Source organism: Nannobrachium achirus (assembly GCF_963921795.1).
Source record: "Nannobrachium achirus genome assembly, chromosome: 9".
NCBI classification, from domain to species: Eukaryota; Metazoa; Chordata; class Actinopteri; order Myctophiformes; family Myctophidae; genus Nannobrachium; species Nannobrachium achirus.
Window position 1 is genome coordinate 27,143,643 of NC_137818.1, and position 19,689 is coordinate 27,163,331.

General features: G+C 43.3%; 1 protein-coding gene across 1 annotated transcript in view; it reads right to left on the minus strand.

The window, feature by feature from the left end:
* The window catches only part of LOC308291267 (TOX high mobility group box family member 2-like), a gene marked incomplete at its 5' end in the record, with an annotated part of 113,437 nt that overhangs the window by 8,069 nt on the left and 85,679 nt on the right, over nucleotides 1–19,689 (minus strand). The window contains one exon of the mRNA XM_080733249.1: nucleotides 1,916–2,143. Within this exon, the coding sequence (XP_080589375.1) occupies nucleotides 1,916–2,143 (228 nt within the window). The remainder of the gene's footprint in view (nucleotides 1–1,915; nucleotides 2,144–19,689) is intronic.

A 19,689-nucleotide genomic window follows, 5' to 3' on the forward strand; every position in this document is an offset into this window, starting at 1 on the left:
CGACTACCTACATGTCCTCATGTGTATGTGTATTGTTCCCACATTGGCCAGACCTCGCCTGTAAAATGTCCAACCTCATTAGATTCAGACTGTTTTATGGCTGCTGTTGCACAGGACTGCCCCACCCCCCTACCCCCTTACTCTCTCTCTCTCTCTCTCTCTCTCTCTCTCTCTCTCACTCACACACACATACACACACACACACACACACTCTCTCTCTCTCTCCCCCTTTTCCCCCTCGCTCTCCCTCTCCGTGGCTTGAATTAAATTTAGAAAGAAAATCATTTTAATGAGAGCCAGGGGAGTGAGGATAAACGGATGGATTATCTTTAGAAAGAGAAGAACTGGCTCATTAAGGTGAGCTCTATCTCACTGCAATGTTCTGGTAATTACACACCGCGTAATGCCCAGGAACTCCGGCTCCCTCACTGGTGGAGCACGCGCTCCATCTACCGGTGGTACAGTATGAGAAGGTGTGCACACGTGTGCGCGTGTGTGCACGTGTGTATGCGTGTGTGTGCGCGCGTGTGTACACGGTGCACTTTTGGTGTGTTTTTTTTTTGAGCGGTGGTCACACCGTCTCCATAGCGTGGCCGTGTGTGTATCCGTGTGTGTGTGTGTGTCTGTCTGTCTGTATGTAGCCTGTGGTGTATGTAGCCTGCTATACCTTTTCTGACCACACATGTTAAGGGAGGGGCGCTGTTGAACAGGCCAGGCCAGGCACACTCTCACTCACATTCACACACACAAATACACACATACACACACACACACACACACACGCACGCACGCACGCACGCACGCACACACACACACACACACACACACACACACACACACACACACACACACACACACACACACACACACACACACACACACACACACACACACACACACACACACACACACACACACACGCAGCCTCCACCGCTCAGTTCACACAAGTGTGATTTTTTTATCAATCCTGCTATGGAGCTATTCTCAACATTTTGTGGGAATATGCACCTATGTGCTAGTATGGAAAATGAATGTACTGTGTAGGACAGGTCTATGTACTTTTCACACCGTCTGTGTAGGCAGCTGTGTAGTGTGTGTCTCTATAAGACCCCGAGTGCTGTAATGCAATACATGTACAGTAGTAACACGAACTCTTGACCTACAGTATGGATGCCGTGTTTATTGCATTAGCGTTCCCACATTTGAACATGGCTGGTATTCACAGCTTGACTAGAGTTGTAGATCCTGCTGCTTGACACTCCTGGCATACAGTATGCACTATGGCTGTATGAACTTCAGTGTGTTGGCATACAGTATGCACTATGGCCGTATGAACTTCAGTGTGTTGGCATACAGTATGTACTATGGCTGTGAACTCCAGTGTATTTGGCATAACGTTGCTGTCAGGCAGAAAACCTTTATCTTCATTTTCCAACTTTTAATGTTTTCTTAAATTAATGCCCAACTTTATTGTACATGCAAATACAGCATAAATAGCTGATCTACAAGCACAATGCATCGTGATGCATTGGGAGCTAAATCTCATCAATTGGTGGTCTGCGGCTCAAATGCCAAATAAATAATGGACCTTGACGTGAAAAAGGTTGAAAACCACTCCTATACTGAGGGAGGGCGATCTCTTTTGGCATCCCGGTCCCGGAGACGAGTCCCAACGGTGGGGACCCGTCCCCACGTGGGGACGGAGTAGCACCTGGAGACAGGGACGCGTCCCATCCCGGTCCCGTCCCGTGGGGAGGGGACGGGGACGGGAGTACGGAGTGCCGCCAGGTAGCACCTAAATCAAACCTTAACCCTAACCCTAATCTCAGTAAAACCAACGCTGGTGAAATGCAAACCTGCGTCCCCTATGTGCGGGGATGGGGACTTGCTGCCTATACTTTAGAATGTGTCTTACCTGCTTCTGTTCCTCCCCTAGGCTGTCCCACATGGAGGCCACGATCTTGGAGACGTCTCCGAAGGTGGCGTTGGGGTTGGAGCCCTTGATGGCCGCCTGCGTGTCTCTGAAGAACAGCGCGTACGCGGACACAGGTTTCTGGGGCTCGTTGGGGTCCTTCTTCTTCTTCTTCTTCTGGGGCTTGGGCTTGGGCTTCATCATCTCTGATGAGGGCCGCTTCTCTCCTATCTGGAAAGGGAGGGAGAACCAGGAAAGGAAGACACAGAGAGAGAGAGAGTAGAGAAAACAAATTTTGTTAGTAAAGAAATAAGTGATGCAAATGACTTGTGTTTTTCGAGGTACGACCCGAAGGTCATGACAGACAGCGTGAAGTACATTATGTACGTTTTCAGGCCAAGGACCCCTTAGCTGAGAGAGAGATGAAGCAGGGACCCACACAATCTGTTTGACAGCACGATCAACAGTGTGTTTTGGATTCATGTTAATGTGTGTTTTCAGATATTTAACCACTTGAACCGTCAGTACTTAATAAACTTGACCTTCCACTGTAGTGAAAGTTTGTCAGTGTGTGAAAAATGCCATTCAGAGCTTTGCCACTGAACACTGCATTGTCAAGTGTCCGTTCACAACCTGCACATATAGTAGGGTAACTATCGGTAGCTAAAGATTGTCCAGGGAGAGGGAGGCCACGCCTTGATACATGCATTATTAATGTAGAAGGGATCAGACGTCCACCATGTGATAGCTTATGTCCAACATGTTTGGATGCTATAGATTGGGCAATGGGCATGATCCAAACAGTTAAGATAAAATAGACCTGAACCCAGACTGCACTCAGCATTGTTGAGGAGAGAGGAGAGGAGAGGAGAGGAGAGGAGAGGAGAGGAGAGGAGAGGAGAGGAGAGGAGAGGAGAGGAGAGGAGAGGAGAGGAGAGAGACGGACAGAGAGAGACGGACAGAAAGAGAGCAGAGCAGAGTTCTCAGAAGAGGCAGCTGAATCTTGTTCTGAGAAGAGAAAACAGATCAATTTGCGGACATGGGTGAACGAAGACTAACAGGATGTCAGTCAGCTAGGTTGGCCTCTGGGGGAGGGTTGGGTCGGTAGGGGTAGGGGCAGGGGCAGGGGCAGGCTGGCCAGGGGTGGGATGGGGAGAGAGAGGCCTGTCCTAATTAGTACCTCATAGATTTCAGGCGGTTTCACAGTGCTACTACAATGTTGTTAAATTGCTGCACTCTCTGGGTCTATTTGCTCTTTTCACCGCAACATTGCATCTTTGTTGTGTGTCTTACAGTGTACACGTTTGCTCACAGAGAGCTACATTTCTTTGTAACGCAGGCCAAGGAAGCATTTCCTTCTCTGTGCTGTATTCTGAAGGACTCGCTGAATTGGTTGGTCCACAATAACACATTGCAATCTTGCCGCATTTTCAAGGGGAGAAACCAGTGACAACTACGTGATGTACTGGATCCAATACACATGAATAGGTTTCCATTTTCCACGTGAGGCTTTGACGGGGAGTCAAATCCAGGTCACCTGATCGTGCCTGTGATTCTATATGGAAATTGCTTTCCTTGCTGAGAAGAGAACATCAGCCATCAGAGTAGGGGGAGGGGGGGGGGGGGGGTAGAGGGAGAGAAAGAGAAGGAGAAAGGGAGGGTGAGGGAGAGGCAGAGAGAAAGAGAGAGAGAGAGCGCGAGAGAGAGATGGAAGAGAGAAGAGGTGTATCTAATGGAGGATGGCAAGGGGGAGGAGCCAAAGCTTGATGTTGCCATTAGTACCAATGGAACATCAGTTAACCTGATTTCTTGGTTGCCATAAAGGAGAGAGAAAAACAACAATCCAATCTCCATCTGTAAGACTGTAATGATAAAAGATATAATGACACACTGAATATATAATGATATACGGAGGTATTGTGTCGAATGAAGGATGTATATGCACGCAATGTATGGCTGAGGGCTCCCCAGAGTCACTCAAACGTTACTGCATGAGAGTGAAAGAGTGAGATGCTGGTGATGTACAGTATAGCCAAACGTTACTGCATGAGTCTGAATAAAGAGTGAGATGCTGCTGGTAATATAGATGAGAGTGAAAGAGTGAGATGTTGGTAATGTAACCAAATGTTACTGCATGAGACTGAAGAAATATACTGCAGATGCTGGTAATGTACCCACAAACAAGATGGCTTTTTTGGCAGCCTGTCCGAAGATTTACCAAAAATGTCCCTTTTTCATTACTTTGTGATTTATTTAAGATTTGAAATCTCCTTTTCAGATCCTCTGATCTGGTACTTGGGTGTTAAAACACAGCAGGGGGGATACAAGACATGTGAAGGAACCATTGCTGTGCAAAGAAAGAGTATCAAATTGCGACGCGAGAAATTTTAAAGGGACTCGCATCCATTCTAATGCATACTTATCTTGGGATTAGAGGACACCGTATCTTTGCCTTTGACTGGTAATTTGAAAACAGGAAATGATTGCCTTTGAAAATTGCATTGTTTGGGGAAGAAGTAAAAGTCTTGAAGATATTCCACACAGCATGAAATTAACTAATCAGAATTCGAGGTCTCGGCTCACATTGGGAAGCTTAAGAGAAACTAAAATGTATTTATTTATTTTTCTTAAATGAAATGAATGGACATTTCCTTTCTGAATGAAATTAAACTATTTCTTGTCTACTTCACAGCTTTGGGTGATAGCCGTATTATTATTTATATATTTATGTATTTATACAAAAAACAATTGGGTGTGTGAGCACATGCAGTTTCATTAAAAAATAATCATCCCTCACTTTTATGCAATGAGGCAAAAGACAGGCGTTTGAAATGACATCTGTTCCACCCTGCCTTTGAAGTGAGAGTAGAATAAATTGAAGAGAGTGCTAATGGAATGAAAAAGGAAAAAAATGGAAAAAGCAAAATAATCTTCAAGAAATATCACGCATATTTACAAACTGGGAGGCATGGTGACATGAAGCAAAATGACAACCAAACCAGGAAAAATTAAAAAAAATACAATACAGTGCTGCTGACCATATTCATGTTGTTTTTTGGAGTGTTGGAGCAGCGAGAATATTGATAGCAGAGGACAGAATATTGATTTAACTGAAACTTGACCCTGAAAAGAATCGAGAGGAGGAATGGATGGACCATGAGCTTCGGCAATAAACCTGCCCTGGCGATGGGATGAGCTCATAATCGCCACAGCAGCAGTAGCCTCAATGAACACCTGTGTAGGGCCTACTACAGGACAATATTCTGCACTCAACCCAAAAACACCATCCAGCATACAATGCAAGATACTCATCTTTCTACAGAAAACCAAAAAATGCCAAAACAGTCTATAAATACAGTATAGGCACTCAGCTTTCCAGTGCACCAGCAAAACATTGAACCACAGTGTCAGCCAGAGCTCATCCCATCAGTGCTGCTGTTGTCAGAGGGAGAGGAAAGGGGGAGGGAAGGAGAGAGAGAGAGAGAGAGAGAGAGAGAGAGAGAGAGAGAGAGAGAGAGAGAGAGAGAGAGAGAGAGAGAGAGAGAGAGAATGATAGGGATAAAGGCATTGGGGGTAGGAGGTGGGGGTGTGGGTAGCTGTAATTCTGAATGGACAGCACTGCACTGGCAAGACAAGATTAGAATTGACAGCCTGATAACTGCGTCACTATCAAAACAGTGGAGAGAGAGAGAGAGAGAGAGAGAGAGAGAGAGAGGGGGGGGGGGGGGTAAATGTAGCTGGAGAGAGAAAAAGGCACGGAAAGGAGAGAGTGAGAGAGGAAGGGACAGAGCTTGAGTTGATGTAGGGAGAACAGATAAAGGAAACAGAGTGATGTAGGGAGGAGTGGATGGATGGATGGATGGATGGATGGATGGATGGTGAAGAAATGGACAAGCATAGCAGGAGACAGTTATAGTCTTCGCTCCATCGTATGGCGGTGCCACCCACCCAAGATTGCAAATCTATAAGCTCACAATGTGTTGTGACACAGTATAAATCAGGCTTCAGAGATGTTCAAATTAGACAAAAGTTCCCCAAACAAATGAGACCGTCTCACAGTGGTAATGATAAGAACCATAGACCGATTTATCATATTCACATGGTGCCCATTTTTCTCCTACTTCATAGGGGGTGGCAAACACCCCATGTAAGAAATAAGAGTTAAATAATAGTTTACTTTAAACTTTCTGAGAGACTCACCTTGTTATTGTAGTTAGAATGAGAACATGTGATAATCATTATTTATTCACTTTCTTCACCATTATTTCTGCAGCGGAGGAAAAAAAAGAAGAAAAAAAAAGAAAAGAAAAGAAAAGAAGGGCTGAATGCGCAGTGGCCTTAAGAGCTTTAAAGTCAAGCCAGCTAGTCTGAGGTACAAGCAATACTCTGCGGCTCATCTCACTACAGAGGAAAACTCTTTCAAATAAGAAGTACAAGAACATCAATCAAAGATTGGTAGTGGAATAATCTTCAGGCAGAGGCCGACCGGAGGAAAGAAAATGAGAAAAATAAAAAAGAAGAGAGAAAAAAAAAGTGCTGGGCCAGATTTAACCATGAAAATATAAACCCAAGTTGGATGGCTTTTCTAAGATGAGCTAGCATGAGACATGCACAGCTTTTCCTTCCCAAAGTAGCCCTGAACATTGTCTGGAGGAAAGCCAAGCAACAACAACTTTTTTCTAGTCTGCTTTGAGGCGTGAAGAAAGCTTATAGCACACACATTGGGGTGAAAATTACAATCGTCACCCATCTTTGGATCGACTCAATGAACCGGAATTCAAGCCACAGTGTGTTTTTTGGTGTCATCTGTAGGGCTGTCACAATTATTACATAATCGTCTAATCGCAATTATTTGAGATAATTGCAATTCTTTTGCATAATCGTCATAATCGGTTCCATGTTGAGAAATGTTAATATAGTTACAAACACTTTCAAAAAGTAGTGGAAATAGCAGATCTACAAGCTCACAACGCGTCCCATCGCGACGCGTTGTGAGCTTGTAGATCGGCTATTTCCACTATCAATGTTCTTTTTTAAGTATAAAGTTGTCAAATATGTTAGTAATTTCTTTGTATATTTAAGTTGTGTCATGATTGCCAAGTGCAAATTCAAAGCCTAAAAGCCAAACAGGAATGTAATTGTCAACGACAAATACACAATTAAATCGTTAATCGCAATTATTTGAGTGACAATTAATCGTCATGTAAAATGTCCTAATCGTGACAGCCCTAGTCATGACGGGTGAAATGAAGACCTTATTATTGACCAATGTTTTTAAACGAGTGGGTTGGGACCCAAGAAGTTCCTGACTTCCTGACCTGTACCTGTTGAGACATTCTATTAACTACACTCTCTGGTTTAGTTCATTCTTCATCTTAACTTTATCGAACTGGCACGCCTGTATTCTATGACCATGAGACAAGCCTGGTACTCTCCACACAGAAAAGGACAGCTTTATGCTGCTGCTGCAGACTCCATTTCTTTGAGGCTTTATAAATAGATAAACAGTCATGGACGCAACAGTAGTGAGAATAATGCCTAGTAGATCAATGGTTCTCAAACTTCTTCATGTCAAAGACCCCCAAATTGATATGTGTTCGGCTGCGGACCCCCTTTCTCAAAAGTTTTATTTTTTTTACGAACATACAAAATAGTAGGCGTACAAGCTTGCTGTGAGTTTGTAGATCCTTTTTGAATAGCAAACATATGAATGGTTAAAGTGGTTAAAATGATAGTGATGCTACAGTATATTATTTACTGGGGACCCCTGGAGGTCCTCGGACCCCAGTTTGAGAACCAATGATCTAGCTAGCAGATGTTCACCACCAAACAGAATCCTGGCAACAAGTGGGTTCCTACATCATTTTTTTTTTTAATTAAATAAAACGTAGTGGCCAAAAATGATCCTGGCCTGCTTTATCCAGCCACCTTTCAGATCCGCTGACACTCTGCATGCACATTGTGGTACTTATGTTATCGCTTGACTGTGGCCCCTCTTTTCCATCTCCCCATTGCTCAGTGTAATAAAACATATTTTTATAAAGGCCAGGACACTATTAACCCACCGGTTGCACTGAATGCCCTCTCCCGAATGCCCTCCCCCATAACCGTAACCACATACATATAAGCTTAAAGACCATGTGAAATGGTATTCTCAGAGTATTTAACCCATTAAAGTAAAGTAAAGTATTCTAAATCCTAACGTTTTTCTGAAAAATGTATGTTTCTATATCAGTGGTGCTCAAGCTTTTTAATGTGAAGGACCCCTCGAATTATATGTATTTGACCGCGGCCCTGCATCTCAAAATATTTTGTTCCAGGGAAAGATTTGCACGATTTTTCAAAAATAGCAGATCTACAAGCTCGCAGCGTGGCACTCGGTGCCGCGCTGTGAGCTTGTAACGTAACGTTAAGGTATCGTAACGTATTTCCAAGAGGAACGGTGCTGTGTGTGTGTCTCAGCCAGTCCCAACGATGGGGCGGGACTGAACTGCAACAGAGCTTCCAACCTCAGCACCTCTGCATGTCTCATTTTGGCATTGCCATGTACAGTAACATGACCATGGGGAAATGTATATGTGAATGTGCTCCTCTACAGCATTAACCATACTAACAGTTCCTAACCATGGCTAAAAAAAATATCAAATAAACAACCGCAAATACATTCCAAAACGTAATATCAGCCAATCATGTGGTGTAGGTTCCAGAGAAAACAATGGCCGAATAGCCACTACCTTTTATAATTGCCCGTCGAGTTGTCAGTTGCTACTTGTAATTCCACTTTAAAGACTAGAAGGTACACTGAAATATATTCCACCCAAGAATGAAATACTGCCAAAAGTGTTATATTTGTGCGCGCGCGCGCGTGCGTGCGTGCGTGCGTGCGTGTGTGTGTGTGTTGGACTGGCTAGTGTCGGTAGTTATGGTAACAATGTAATAAAGCAGTATGAAAAATGAAAGACGCAGTCTTGTCAAATTTAATAACTGTTCATGCATCATCTTTATAATGTAGAAAAATAAATACATTTGGGCATGCAGTTGGTAATGCTTTAAGCAGCCATCATCACCTTATTCTTATACAACATTAAAAAAAACTGAATGGATCTCTACTGTACTATAATGGATGCTACAGCATATGGACTCACAATGTCTGGTTATCGGTCAGATGAAAAGTGCCTTAAGAATTGGGTTTTTGGAGGTACAGATTTATTTCCTAGTCACTACAAATTCTTTATAGTCCACGTCGTTTAAGTGATTGATTCCTTTAGCCCTGAAAAGTAGCAATTTTCTCATCATGCTTGCTCCCTTGTGTTAGTGCTTTAGTGGTGTCTTTGAGTATAGTCTTAATTCACTTCACCTATACCACTGAGGGCTGACGTTAGCTCAAAGCTTCAAAAATATATATATATATATGTCTCTCATCTGGAAGACATTACCGCTCCATGTCATTCTGTCCATCTGCAAGCAATGAACAGAACTGCATGTCAAAAAACCACCGCCCAAATCCCTGAGTAGAAGCAGGCGCCCATCCAGAGAGCAGTACTCATCAAATAAAAATACAGTACTCTGCCCTAACAATTATGAACCGGAAGTGTGGAATACATGGTTGTGATCTAAAAGACACGACAGCGTATAAGAGTGAGAATGGTTTATAAACCCAGGAGAAGGAAAGAAGAAGGCGACCATTATGGAATCTGCATCCAGTTCTGGTGCCATGCCACGGCAAATACACAAAGTCTTTATGATGTGGAATGTTTTGTTAGTGTTTGGCTCAGACACGTAGACTTGCACTACTGAGCTGGCACAGTGGGCTCCATTTCAGCCAATATTCCCACAGCAGATATTCCAAATCCATCCCGAGCCAAAAAACCTGAGCTGAAATATTCTGCATGGTTTATTACACTCAGAAAAAAAGAGAGAATGATTGACAGCTCGGAGAGGCTCCCCTGTACGAGCCTTGCCTTGCAGCATAGGGTCTACTTAATCAGCCTAAATTGCGAAGCTGAAGCCCTTGTATTTGGTAATGTGGCGAAAACAGTGGCAAGTGAGAGCTAATTAGATTAACGCTAGTTTAACGAGCTGTTGGAGGGGCCTCGCAGATTGGATTTTAATAAATAGTGGCAAAAGCATCTGTTACGCACTTTCTGGCTCTGCCGGCATCCTAATTGGCCCCAGTGGGTTGCTGTAGTGCCGCATTACACAGTGCAATTTAACAGGGAAAAAGGGGGAAAAAATGCTTATATTCACACTCCAGGTAGGTCTGTGACACCCTGAAAAATTGGAGTGTGACTTTTTGATTGCATAGCTCCACAGACACAACTTTATCAAGGAACACTACTAGTCCAAACAATTTATAAGGCTTTACCTCCACAGAGCATCTACAAAAAGGCCCCCGAAGCAAAGAGGAAAACATCTGAAGGTCCAGACACAAAATGCATTTGGATATTCCTACTGTTTGTTTTCTAGATGAAATGACCCTATGAAGAGGCCTTTTGTGCAGGCAACTGCACTGAGAGGAGGGGAAAAAAAACAATTAATCAAACATGAATGGGCGACCATAGCAGGGTTATTTCCATAGCAACAGCCCGAGGGGACAACTCGGACCCTTTAATGTGAGCTGGTGATGTTTCTTTGTAAACATCAGCGCAGCAGGGGATGAGAGCCAATGAGAGAGACCCTGGCAACAGAGGCATCACAGGCCAGCAACCTCTTGGTATCAATCGAAGTTTCCATTATCTAGTGTTGAATGGGAAGAAAAGCACTCCAAAATGCTGTATTCTGGGGTGTTTTGAGGTAATGTGTTCTGTACTATTAGCATCAATGCCCCGGTGTCCTTTTAACTCCAAATGATTTGAAGAACTTTTCAATAAACCTTATAGTTGATAGCCTTATAGTAAAAAAAGGACCACAAACTAATGTATTCAACAACAAATAATCTTCCTGTTTGTTTTTTTCCACCTGCTTTTTATGGCTTAAAAAACACCTGAACCATTAACAAACAGAGTAACCTAGAATGAGGCAGCTTAATTACAGAAACGTAATCTCCTCTATACACTCATACTTGATGTACAATCTTCAACCACTTTTCTCTCTCTCAGCCTCCAGCTGTGACTAAGAGAAGACACTATCAGTAGTGCACAAACATTTCGAAAAGCTATGATGATGGGCTGCTCGCTGGTTGCCATAGGTACTATATGCTAATTGTCAACCTGGGTATAGACACAGATGGGGAGGGTGTTGTTGTCAGAGCAACCTGCTTTGTTTGGCCGCAGATGTGTGCTACTCTGATGAAAAGACCCTGACAAAAGGTGAGTCAAATTCATCCAATTCTGCGCAGCAGACACACTGAGAGTTACCAAAAGAATCCTGGTGCTAAAGCGAAAGAGAAAGCATCACTCCGAAGTTAGCTGTTCTGAGAGAGAGAAAAAAAAAAGAAAAGATTCTTGGCTGAAAATGAGAAGAGTGGCATACGTTTACAGTAGCAGAATAGCAATTCAGTCAACCGCAATGTTCTCTGCAATGTTCTCTGCAAGGGAAAAAGAATGAGGGGGGAAGAAAAAGAACCTGCAAGTGTGCAGGGGTCAATGCTCAAGTCAACAATCATCCAATCAATTCTCAGTGAAGTGCGGAGGAATGAGAAATACTAACGTCTCGGAAACTAGTCGACAGAATCTAACTAATGGTCCATTGTTGTCTTTGTATACCCTGAGAAGAGGCATGTAGTGTAACTGTAAAGGCTATCACAGTGCTGTATCAACTCTCCCTTGCTGTGAATAAGTGACTATGCACTACGTGGAGCTGGCAGCGTGACCGCTGGCAGAAGTCAGGTATCCCTAACCGTCGTGTGAAAATGCTCTCTCGCCCTCTCAAACCCCAGCGGTTTCCCTGGGCGAGAGTAATGGGTTCCTCGCGCCGGGCTGCACCATGCTATTGTAGAATCACAGAGCGGTTAATTGAAACAAATGACTCTAATAATGGGACATTATCCCCACAGGCTGGCTTTGTGGTGGGCCTAATTAGCACCGCGGTGGCGACCGAGGAGGACGACTCACCACGCTGATCCCTCAAAGGAAGCAGCCATGCCCCCCACCAGCCCACCACCAACCCCCAACCCTCTTTAAGTGGGGATTCTCCCGATTACGTCGGTATAGGGCGCCCCGGTTATTTTTCAAAAGCATTGTGGAAAACACAAACATGTTTAGTCACCCTTTGGGTCCCTCTAGGGCGAGTCCCAATCTGATAAGCAGCGTACAGTACTGTACAGTAAAGCCCCTTTCTTCACCTCCCCTTTGGGCATTGCTGACTGCTCCAACTAAAACCAAACTGGTCAACATGGCAACCCAGATTTTGTGTGACTTTTGTCCTACTGCTGTTTGTGTCACTAGAGCCATATCAAAAAAGATATCATTGGCCAATATATTGGCCATTATTATTATACTTTTTTGAGGACATCAGTACTGGCAATTACACAGCAGATCTATCTTGATTTGTAACCACTTTTAACCAGCATGTCATTATAGGCAAAAAAATAATAAAAATACAAGCTCACAAGCTCATTTCTATTTTTTTAAAACTTTGACAAAATATTAGTTAAAACATCAGTAATCGGTGCACTCTCCAAGATCAGGATCGGACACAAAAATCTGGCATCGGTTGGGCTCTATGTGTCAAATCACACATTACTTCCAGTGTCCCAGAACTAATGTGCAACATAATTCAATTTTTTTTAGTGAGCTGTAGATCTACATCATCTTTTGATCACCACTTTAATATGCTTTCCCTCCCATTCTAATTGTTTACCCTTGTACATAATCTCAGAATGTCAGCTCTAATGCAATGTTCAAATCTCTGTGACCATGCTGCTTTAATATTCATTAGTCCTAACAGTCGCCTAAGGTTATTTGAATTAGTGGCATGAATATTCATGCCTTGCAATGAATGCTCATTTGTTTTTAATGCTCAATCCGTTAATACTCCTCTTCATTACTTCACTCCCATCCATGCATAATATGCCAGTGCAAAACAAAGCTTTACTTTTTTAAAGCGCAATCCTCTTTGGAAATCCATTTGTTTTCACTTAAAGCAAAATGTGAGTACGCTACCAATTATCTTGTTGTCATTTCCCTTGACACTTTACATGATACATTGCCCGCTACTGCTGTGGAGAGTGACACTGAAGGGCATCTGTCTTTTTGTAGACAGAAAAAGTCGCAACTGAAACATTCCTTCTGTAGCTAAAAAGTGATTTATCTGGAAACACCACAGAGATGTCATATCTATCGCAGTGAAAGGCAACAGAGCAGGCGGGTCATATGAGATATGTCTAAAGCCTACACTGGGGTGGGGGGTGGGTTGTTCTTTCAATTTAAAATCACAAGTAATCTAGTTGTACTTCAGCAATGTGCAAGAGCAACAATAGTTTTTCTTTTCTTTTTTTTAACCTACTGTATAAAGATTATGTTTTTTTGTATGAATGTCTGCTTTAATAGAGTGTGTGCAGTGGAGTGACAGCAAAGATACAAGAGAGGAGAGATGACTTGTTAAAAAGGTCAACAGCAAAATTTCAAAATGACAATGTCACAAGTCTGAACCTGAATGGTTGAAGAGGCACTCGTTTTCACCGTGTCCCTACTAGGGGTGCAACGGTTCAGTCAGCCCACGGTTCGGTTCGTATCTCGGTTTTTGGCTCACGGTTTCGGTACGGTTTCTGTACAGTAAAAATGTAAAATGAAAAAAAGAAAAATCCAAAATGTTTAGTTATTTTCAAAGATGGGGTGCCATAATTTGTTTCCCCCCTAAAACATGATAATCCGTTATTTAAAAATGATGTTTTTATGTGGCCACACCCCAAAAAATTACGAAATTTGGTTCATTCTGTATTGGCTGTTCGGTTCGGGACAGGGCCGTTCGGTTCGGTACACCGGTTCGGTTCAGTATTGTTGCACCACTAGTCCCTACCATGGATGGGAGGAACGGGATACACACAGGAACACAGCCAAGTTGGACTTATCTTTACACTCTCCGGGTTAAATTAACACTAAGAATAAAATTTTACTGTACTTGCACTTTCAATATCACAGCAGATAGACTTATTGTGACCTTTTAAATGGTGGGTTCAGCCTCCATACTGTATACCTATTCTAGAAGTGTCAATATCCACACATCAATGTAGTTCTTTTCTATGTTGCTGTATTAAAATGCTGGTGGCCTTTTCCCTCGCTGTCTATGTCCTAAATGCCAAGTGATGCAAAATACATTTCCTTTAGCAGATTAAATGAAGTCAAATTAAGTCAAGCTCACATAACCTTGTAGCAATCAGTGGCTGTGACAAAAATGTAACCCCCCCCCCCAACACACACACACACACACACACACACACGCGCGCGCGCGCGCAGCCGCACACACACACACACACACACACACACACACACACACACACACACACACACACACACACACACACACACACACACACACACACACACACACACACACACACACACACACACACACAAATAGACACTACAGGTACAGTAGGGATACTGCAGTGCACTGCACACGTCTACATGTATGGTCCAATCAAAATTTCAAGCGCACACACAGTCACACCAATGCACACACAATCAACATTGTTGACTTCAAATACAGCTACAGCTTGAAATCATATTTTTTTATTCTTTATGTTTCCAAATACAGTGGGCCTGGATAATGGGTGTGCATTCTCCACAGCACAATACAGCAAACCCCTTGCTTTTGGATAAAAACCAGTACTGGCAGCTTTCCATGTAATCAATAATAATCTAAATTGACAACATTTACAGACAACACAGCCTTAAATATGGGGAACAAATTCATCCTGCCAAAAATAGCAGTGTTGTACCACATGTTTAACAAGACTAAGCAAATTCCCCAATATCCGAGAGCGACACTCCATCTGAGTGCGACACAAACTTGCCGATTTGCCAGTTGTTGTTTTTTTGGCGGTTGGAACTTTTCCCCAAACGAGCCTCATTACAGCGCTAATGAGACAGAGGCTGGCGCTCTGCTTCAATATTTAAATGTCCCCGGCGTCCCTCAAGGCTCCGTGTTGGGTCCGCTCCGCAAAGCCCCCCCCACGACCCTCATTAATGTCTGCCGGAGTATTCCTCTCCGCTTTTTCAAAGAGACAAATCTCGCTGGCATCTCCCCTCGCCCCTTGTACCAGCTTGGCCCGGAGAACCAGGGGGGCCCTGTTGAACATGAGAACATCCCGTCGTCACACCATACCGCCGCTGGCACAAACCCCTGCCGACAGGGCTGCGATGGAGGCGACGCTGACAGCCATCGGCGAGATTGGGATTCTCCCCGCAGTAACAAGCTTTCCCACTCCAGAATGTTACATTTCACAGTAGCCAGTCATCCAAGACTTGGCTGCCTTGATTCAAAGGAGCTGGGTTGAGTGGGTCAGTCAGCGTACAGATGGCAAATAAAAAGCAATCTCTGAATGACACCTATAGGCTTTTGTAACACTGTTGTTTATCTTGCTAGTCGTTTCAGTACCCTGCAAATGAAGTCATTTCAGCTCTGAAAATTGGACCAACACTGGCAGTTGGATGAGCGACATTTGATTGCTACAGTGAGCATCTCTCCTAATGTCCATATATACAGAGCAGTGGATCTGCGATTCTATGTACATCAAATGTACATCAAATCTACTAACACAAATATTCTCAGTATATAACCAGTAAGACGCCTAAGGGCGAGGTCGCGCCACGTCTTGGCCATCTGGCCAAAGGGATTTGGTGCCCCTGGCATCACAGGGATCTCCATATATGGCAATAAAAGTGATTTGGTTCCACTGACATCACAGTGATTATATATTGCCATTCACAGATATGGGCTTAATATTGATGACATCAGGGATCTCCATAGATGGGCATAACATGGATTTGCTCCCCAGGCATCACAGGGATCTCCATATCTCCATATATGGGCATAAAGGGGATTTGGTTCCTGCTTGCATCACAGGGATCTCCATATGTGGCAATACAAGGGATTTGGTTCCCATGACATCACAGTGATGTCAGAGCGTGATGTCAGAGTGGTCAATCAACAAAAAAGACAAGCGTTACCCATACAGACAGACAGACCGAAACGGTCCAGATCTGATAGTAAACTGCGACCTACAGTCACAACAACCATACAATGTGAGCGTATATGAATGAGCTAGTTTGGCCACACAAATATTTTCAATGAATAATCTCAAATTATGTTCACTTGCACAGTACCAAAATCACAGAATGAAACCAGTGCACATTGCATCACCAGACACTCCCCAGTAATAATAATCCCAACCAGATTTTTGATACACTGAAATGATGGTGAATACATGATGTTTACAAAAACTCATATACAGACTAACATTAATTGCATTTTGCTCTTTGAGTAGTAATTATATGGCTTGCAGCAGGGATGCTTGGAGCTGCAGCCTCACCCAACTAGAGATTAGTTCCTCAGGACCTAGCCTCGGAAACCCAGGCTTATTTTGGCGATCGGAAGAAAAAAAAGCCTGGGCGATCGTGTTAAAATCACTGTTGGAGGAAGTATAGAATTTCCCAAACCAATCAGAGTGCAGAGGGGCGTCGCACCGAATTCGTTGATGTCATGACGCAGCAGCATTCTCTGCGCTGAGCAGAGGAGCAGAGGGAGGTGGGGGAAGCAGAACACATGCTATTGGCCGGAGACTCCCGGAGAGATTCTCCGGGTCCGCCCATCTGCCAACAGAAACTGTCTTTTTTAGATCAGAGTGCTCAGGACCAAACAGAGGTTTCAATTGGGCTTTCTTACCCGTTAAAGAGTTATTTCCTACATTTTAAAACCCATTACCAGCCAAATTTAAATATGAATGTGCGCTTATAACGCCAGGAAATAGCTATATTTTATCATCATGATCACATTATTTTCAAAGCCAGGTTGACATACCATACCACAAAATGACCACTAGAGCGAGCCATCGTAACACTAAAACGATAGACTGTACAAGCCCCCATGTTAAAACCAAGATTCACAAGATTCAAGGATGGGACGATGACATCGCTCCCCATTGACTCAGAATGGAAGACCCGCGGGCCGCCATCTGAGCTCAATACTGTTCAATTCGTGCTTGATCGTCTAAAACCACCATCGGTATGGGCACCGGAACGTATACAGATGCCACACAGAAAGTTTCCGAATCAAAATCCGACCTAGTGAAGCTGCGTAAGGGTCGGATGGTTTGCATTGAGCCTAGCAGCTAGCAGAGGCTAATATAAACAGGAAGCCCTGGTTTAAAGGTGACGTCATAATCGTATCCTTTTTTTTCACGGTTCACGTGTTGATACCATCCGAAGCTAAGCTAACCATTTCGCTCCGTCTATTAACCCTAATAAAAGCTTAAACAATGCTTTTATATAAAAGTCGATTAAAGTCGCTTGGCAGGGAAGTCCATAGTGAGATAGTTGATCTAAACGTCGACCGGCGCTAACTGAGTTAAGACGTATCTCTTGGGGGAAGCTTCGTGACACCTGAGACAAATAATTGTCAAATAAAAGTACAGGTCCCTGCATTGGGTTCAGGTACTATTCAGCTTAGTTCACGAGGAATTTAAATGAATATTGCAGACCCACCAAAACGAACATCTTCAGTGGAGCATTGTTCAACGTCAATTACTTCCATGATGTTAATATTATCTGAACGACGTAGTGGGAATTTTCTTGTTAACACTATTTATCTCTGTGTTCCATTGTGATCAGCACTGAGCAAGCACTAACCATGACTAATGTAAACAAAGCTGTATTCCAGGCAGACAACCAATCTGCACGTTCACAAGCAGAGCCCATAGTCTTTTCCTTTGCTCACTATATCCAATAGCCTGGAGGGATGACTGATATGCTATTGGCTAGATCATTGCTAGGCCAACAGAGAGTATAGACTACATCCCATTGCCTGCGGGGGCGATTGGCTTGTCCATTGTTAGGCTAAATGGCCGACCAAAGCTTTAACTTCATCAGTCAGTCAGTCAGTGATATTTGGAGATAGTGCTCTCTAAAACTATTTTACCTGTAAAAAGCAATACACTTTATTAAACAGCCAAACAGTAATTACAAAAAAGATAATAATAATAATCAGGCTTTTAAGCAACGCAGTGCTAGCTGAATACAAAATTGTGCGGCTACGCAGAATGATAATGACGGCCAATGTACAGTACTGGCTCTCAACGCTGTAATGATTTAACTGTGTTTGCTCTGCGATCGATGCTTGGTGAAAAAAATGAAAGAATCCCAAAGCAAGGGAGAAGTTTACAGAGCTTTAGCCCCGGGCTAAATGTTGTACAAAAACCAGCAACATCATCCCTTGAGATGAAGCATATCTGTTGCTCCAGCTGAGCTTGTATTTGTGGGAGGTTTATGAGTACACTGTAGGGTAGCTTTCATCGCAGTATGGTGGTGGTGTATCCTTAAGGTACTGCTGCAGACTTTTCATCTACCTCTCGCACGGCCCGAAAGAACACTGCTCGGATGATTGTTCGGCAATTTCTTTCCGATCTCGTCGTGGTCTTACCACGCTGCGCTTTCTGTCAAAACAACGCAGAGAAATGTTTCCTGGCCATGGGATACAATGCACAACACTGACCTGCCATCTCCCATCCACCCTTATTCTCCCTGAAGCCTTCCAGTTCCAGCAGACATACAAATTCAGTGCCTTATTTCACCTTTATCTGCGTGAAATTAATGTTAATTGACTTTGTTGGGGGGGGAAACATCCAAATGAAACCTCCTTAATGGAGGCAAAATGAAAATAACATAATCTTCAATTGCTTTAAAATATTTCTCAATATACAGCCTACTTTCCCATTCCTCAGACTCAGAAATAAGCTCCTCTTGTCCCAAGAGATAATAAATGAATTGAACCCCCACCAGCCCCCCCTCTTCTTCTTTCTTATCGGTCATCTATTTTTCCAGAGTAAGCTATTACTTGCAGGCGTTGCTAGGCAACAGGAAATATTAATAGCTGCTATTATTAGCTGGGGCTCAGCTAGAGTAGTACTAAAATGTGAAAGTGGGGAAACATGAATGTGTTACATAAATCTTTGGACCTTTCACGGTGTGTGCAAGTCTCTGTTTGTGCGTTGATTTATTGCGATGACGGTTCATTTATGAGAAAAGGGGGTGTGAAATAAGAAAATGGAACATTACCCTGAAGGGCTATTTGAAAATAAATAATTGCAAAGGTGAAACAAAAGCTGTTTAAGAAGCAGGCGTTCCTTTTCTCTCTCTGTCTCTCGTTTTCTCTCTCTCTCTCTCTCTTTGCTCCTTTCTGAGATGTTACTGGCCTGAAACAGCATGAAACTGCAAGGAGCAATGCTTTGTTACGTACACTACTTACAAATGTACACAGAGTACACATGTGCATGTACAGTACATGCACTTGTGTACTTGCTAGCATATGAAAATACAGATACATACTGACGTACTGTCGCACACACATACACACATCTTTGCAAAGATGAGCAGACCAAGTCATCTCATACAATCGCCTCAAATTACAGAGATAACAGTTAGCTAGCCTGCAATGAAATAAGAGGAAACATATTTTGTGAAACCTCTGCAAAGCTCATGCACAGCACATTTTCACGTTTAGCAGTATCTTCCTGATGCACCGACTATAGCTATAGCTACTGTATTCGGCTCAATACTGACTGGATGGTGACCTAATCCTGAAGACCAGCTTTAATGGAGGCCTTAGCATGCCCACCCATA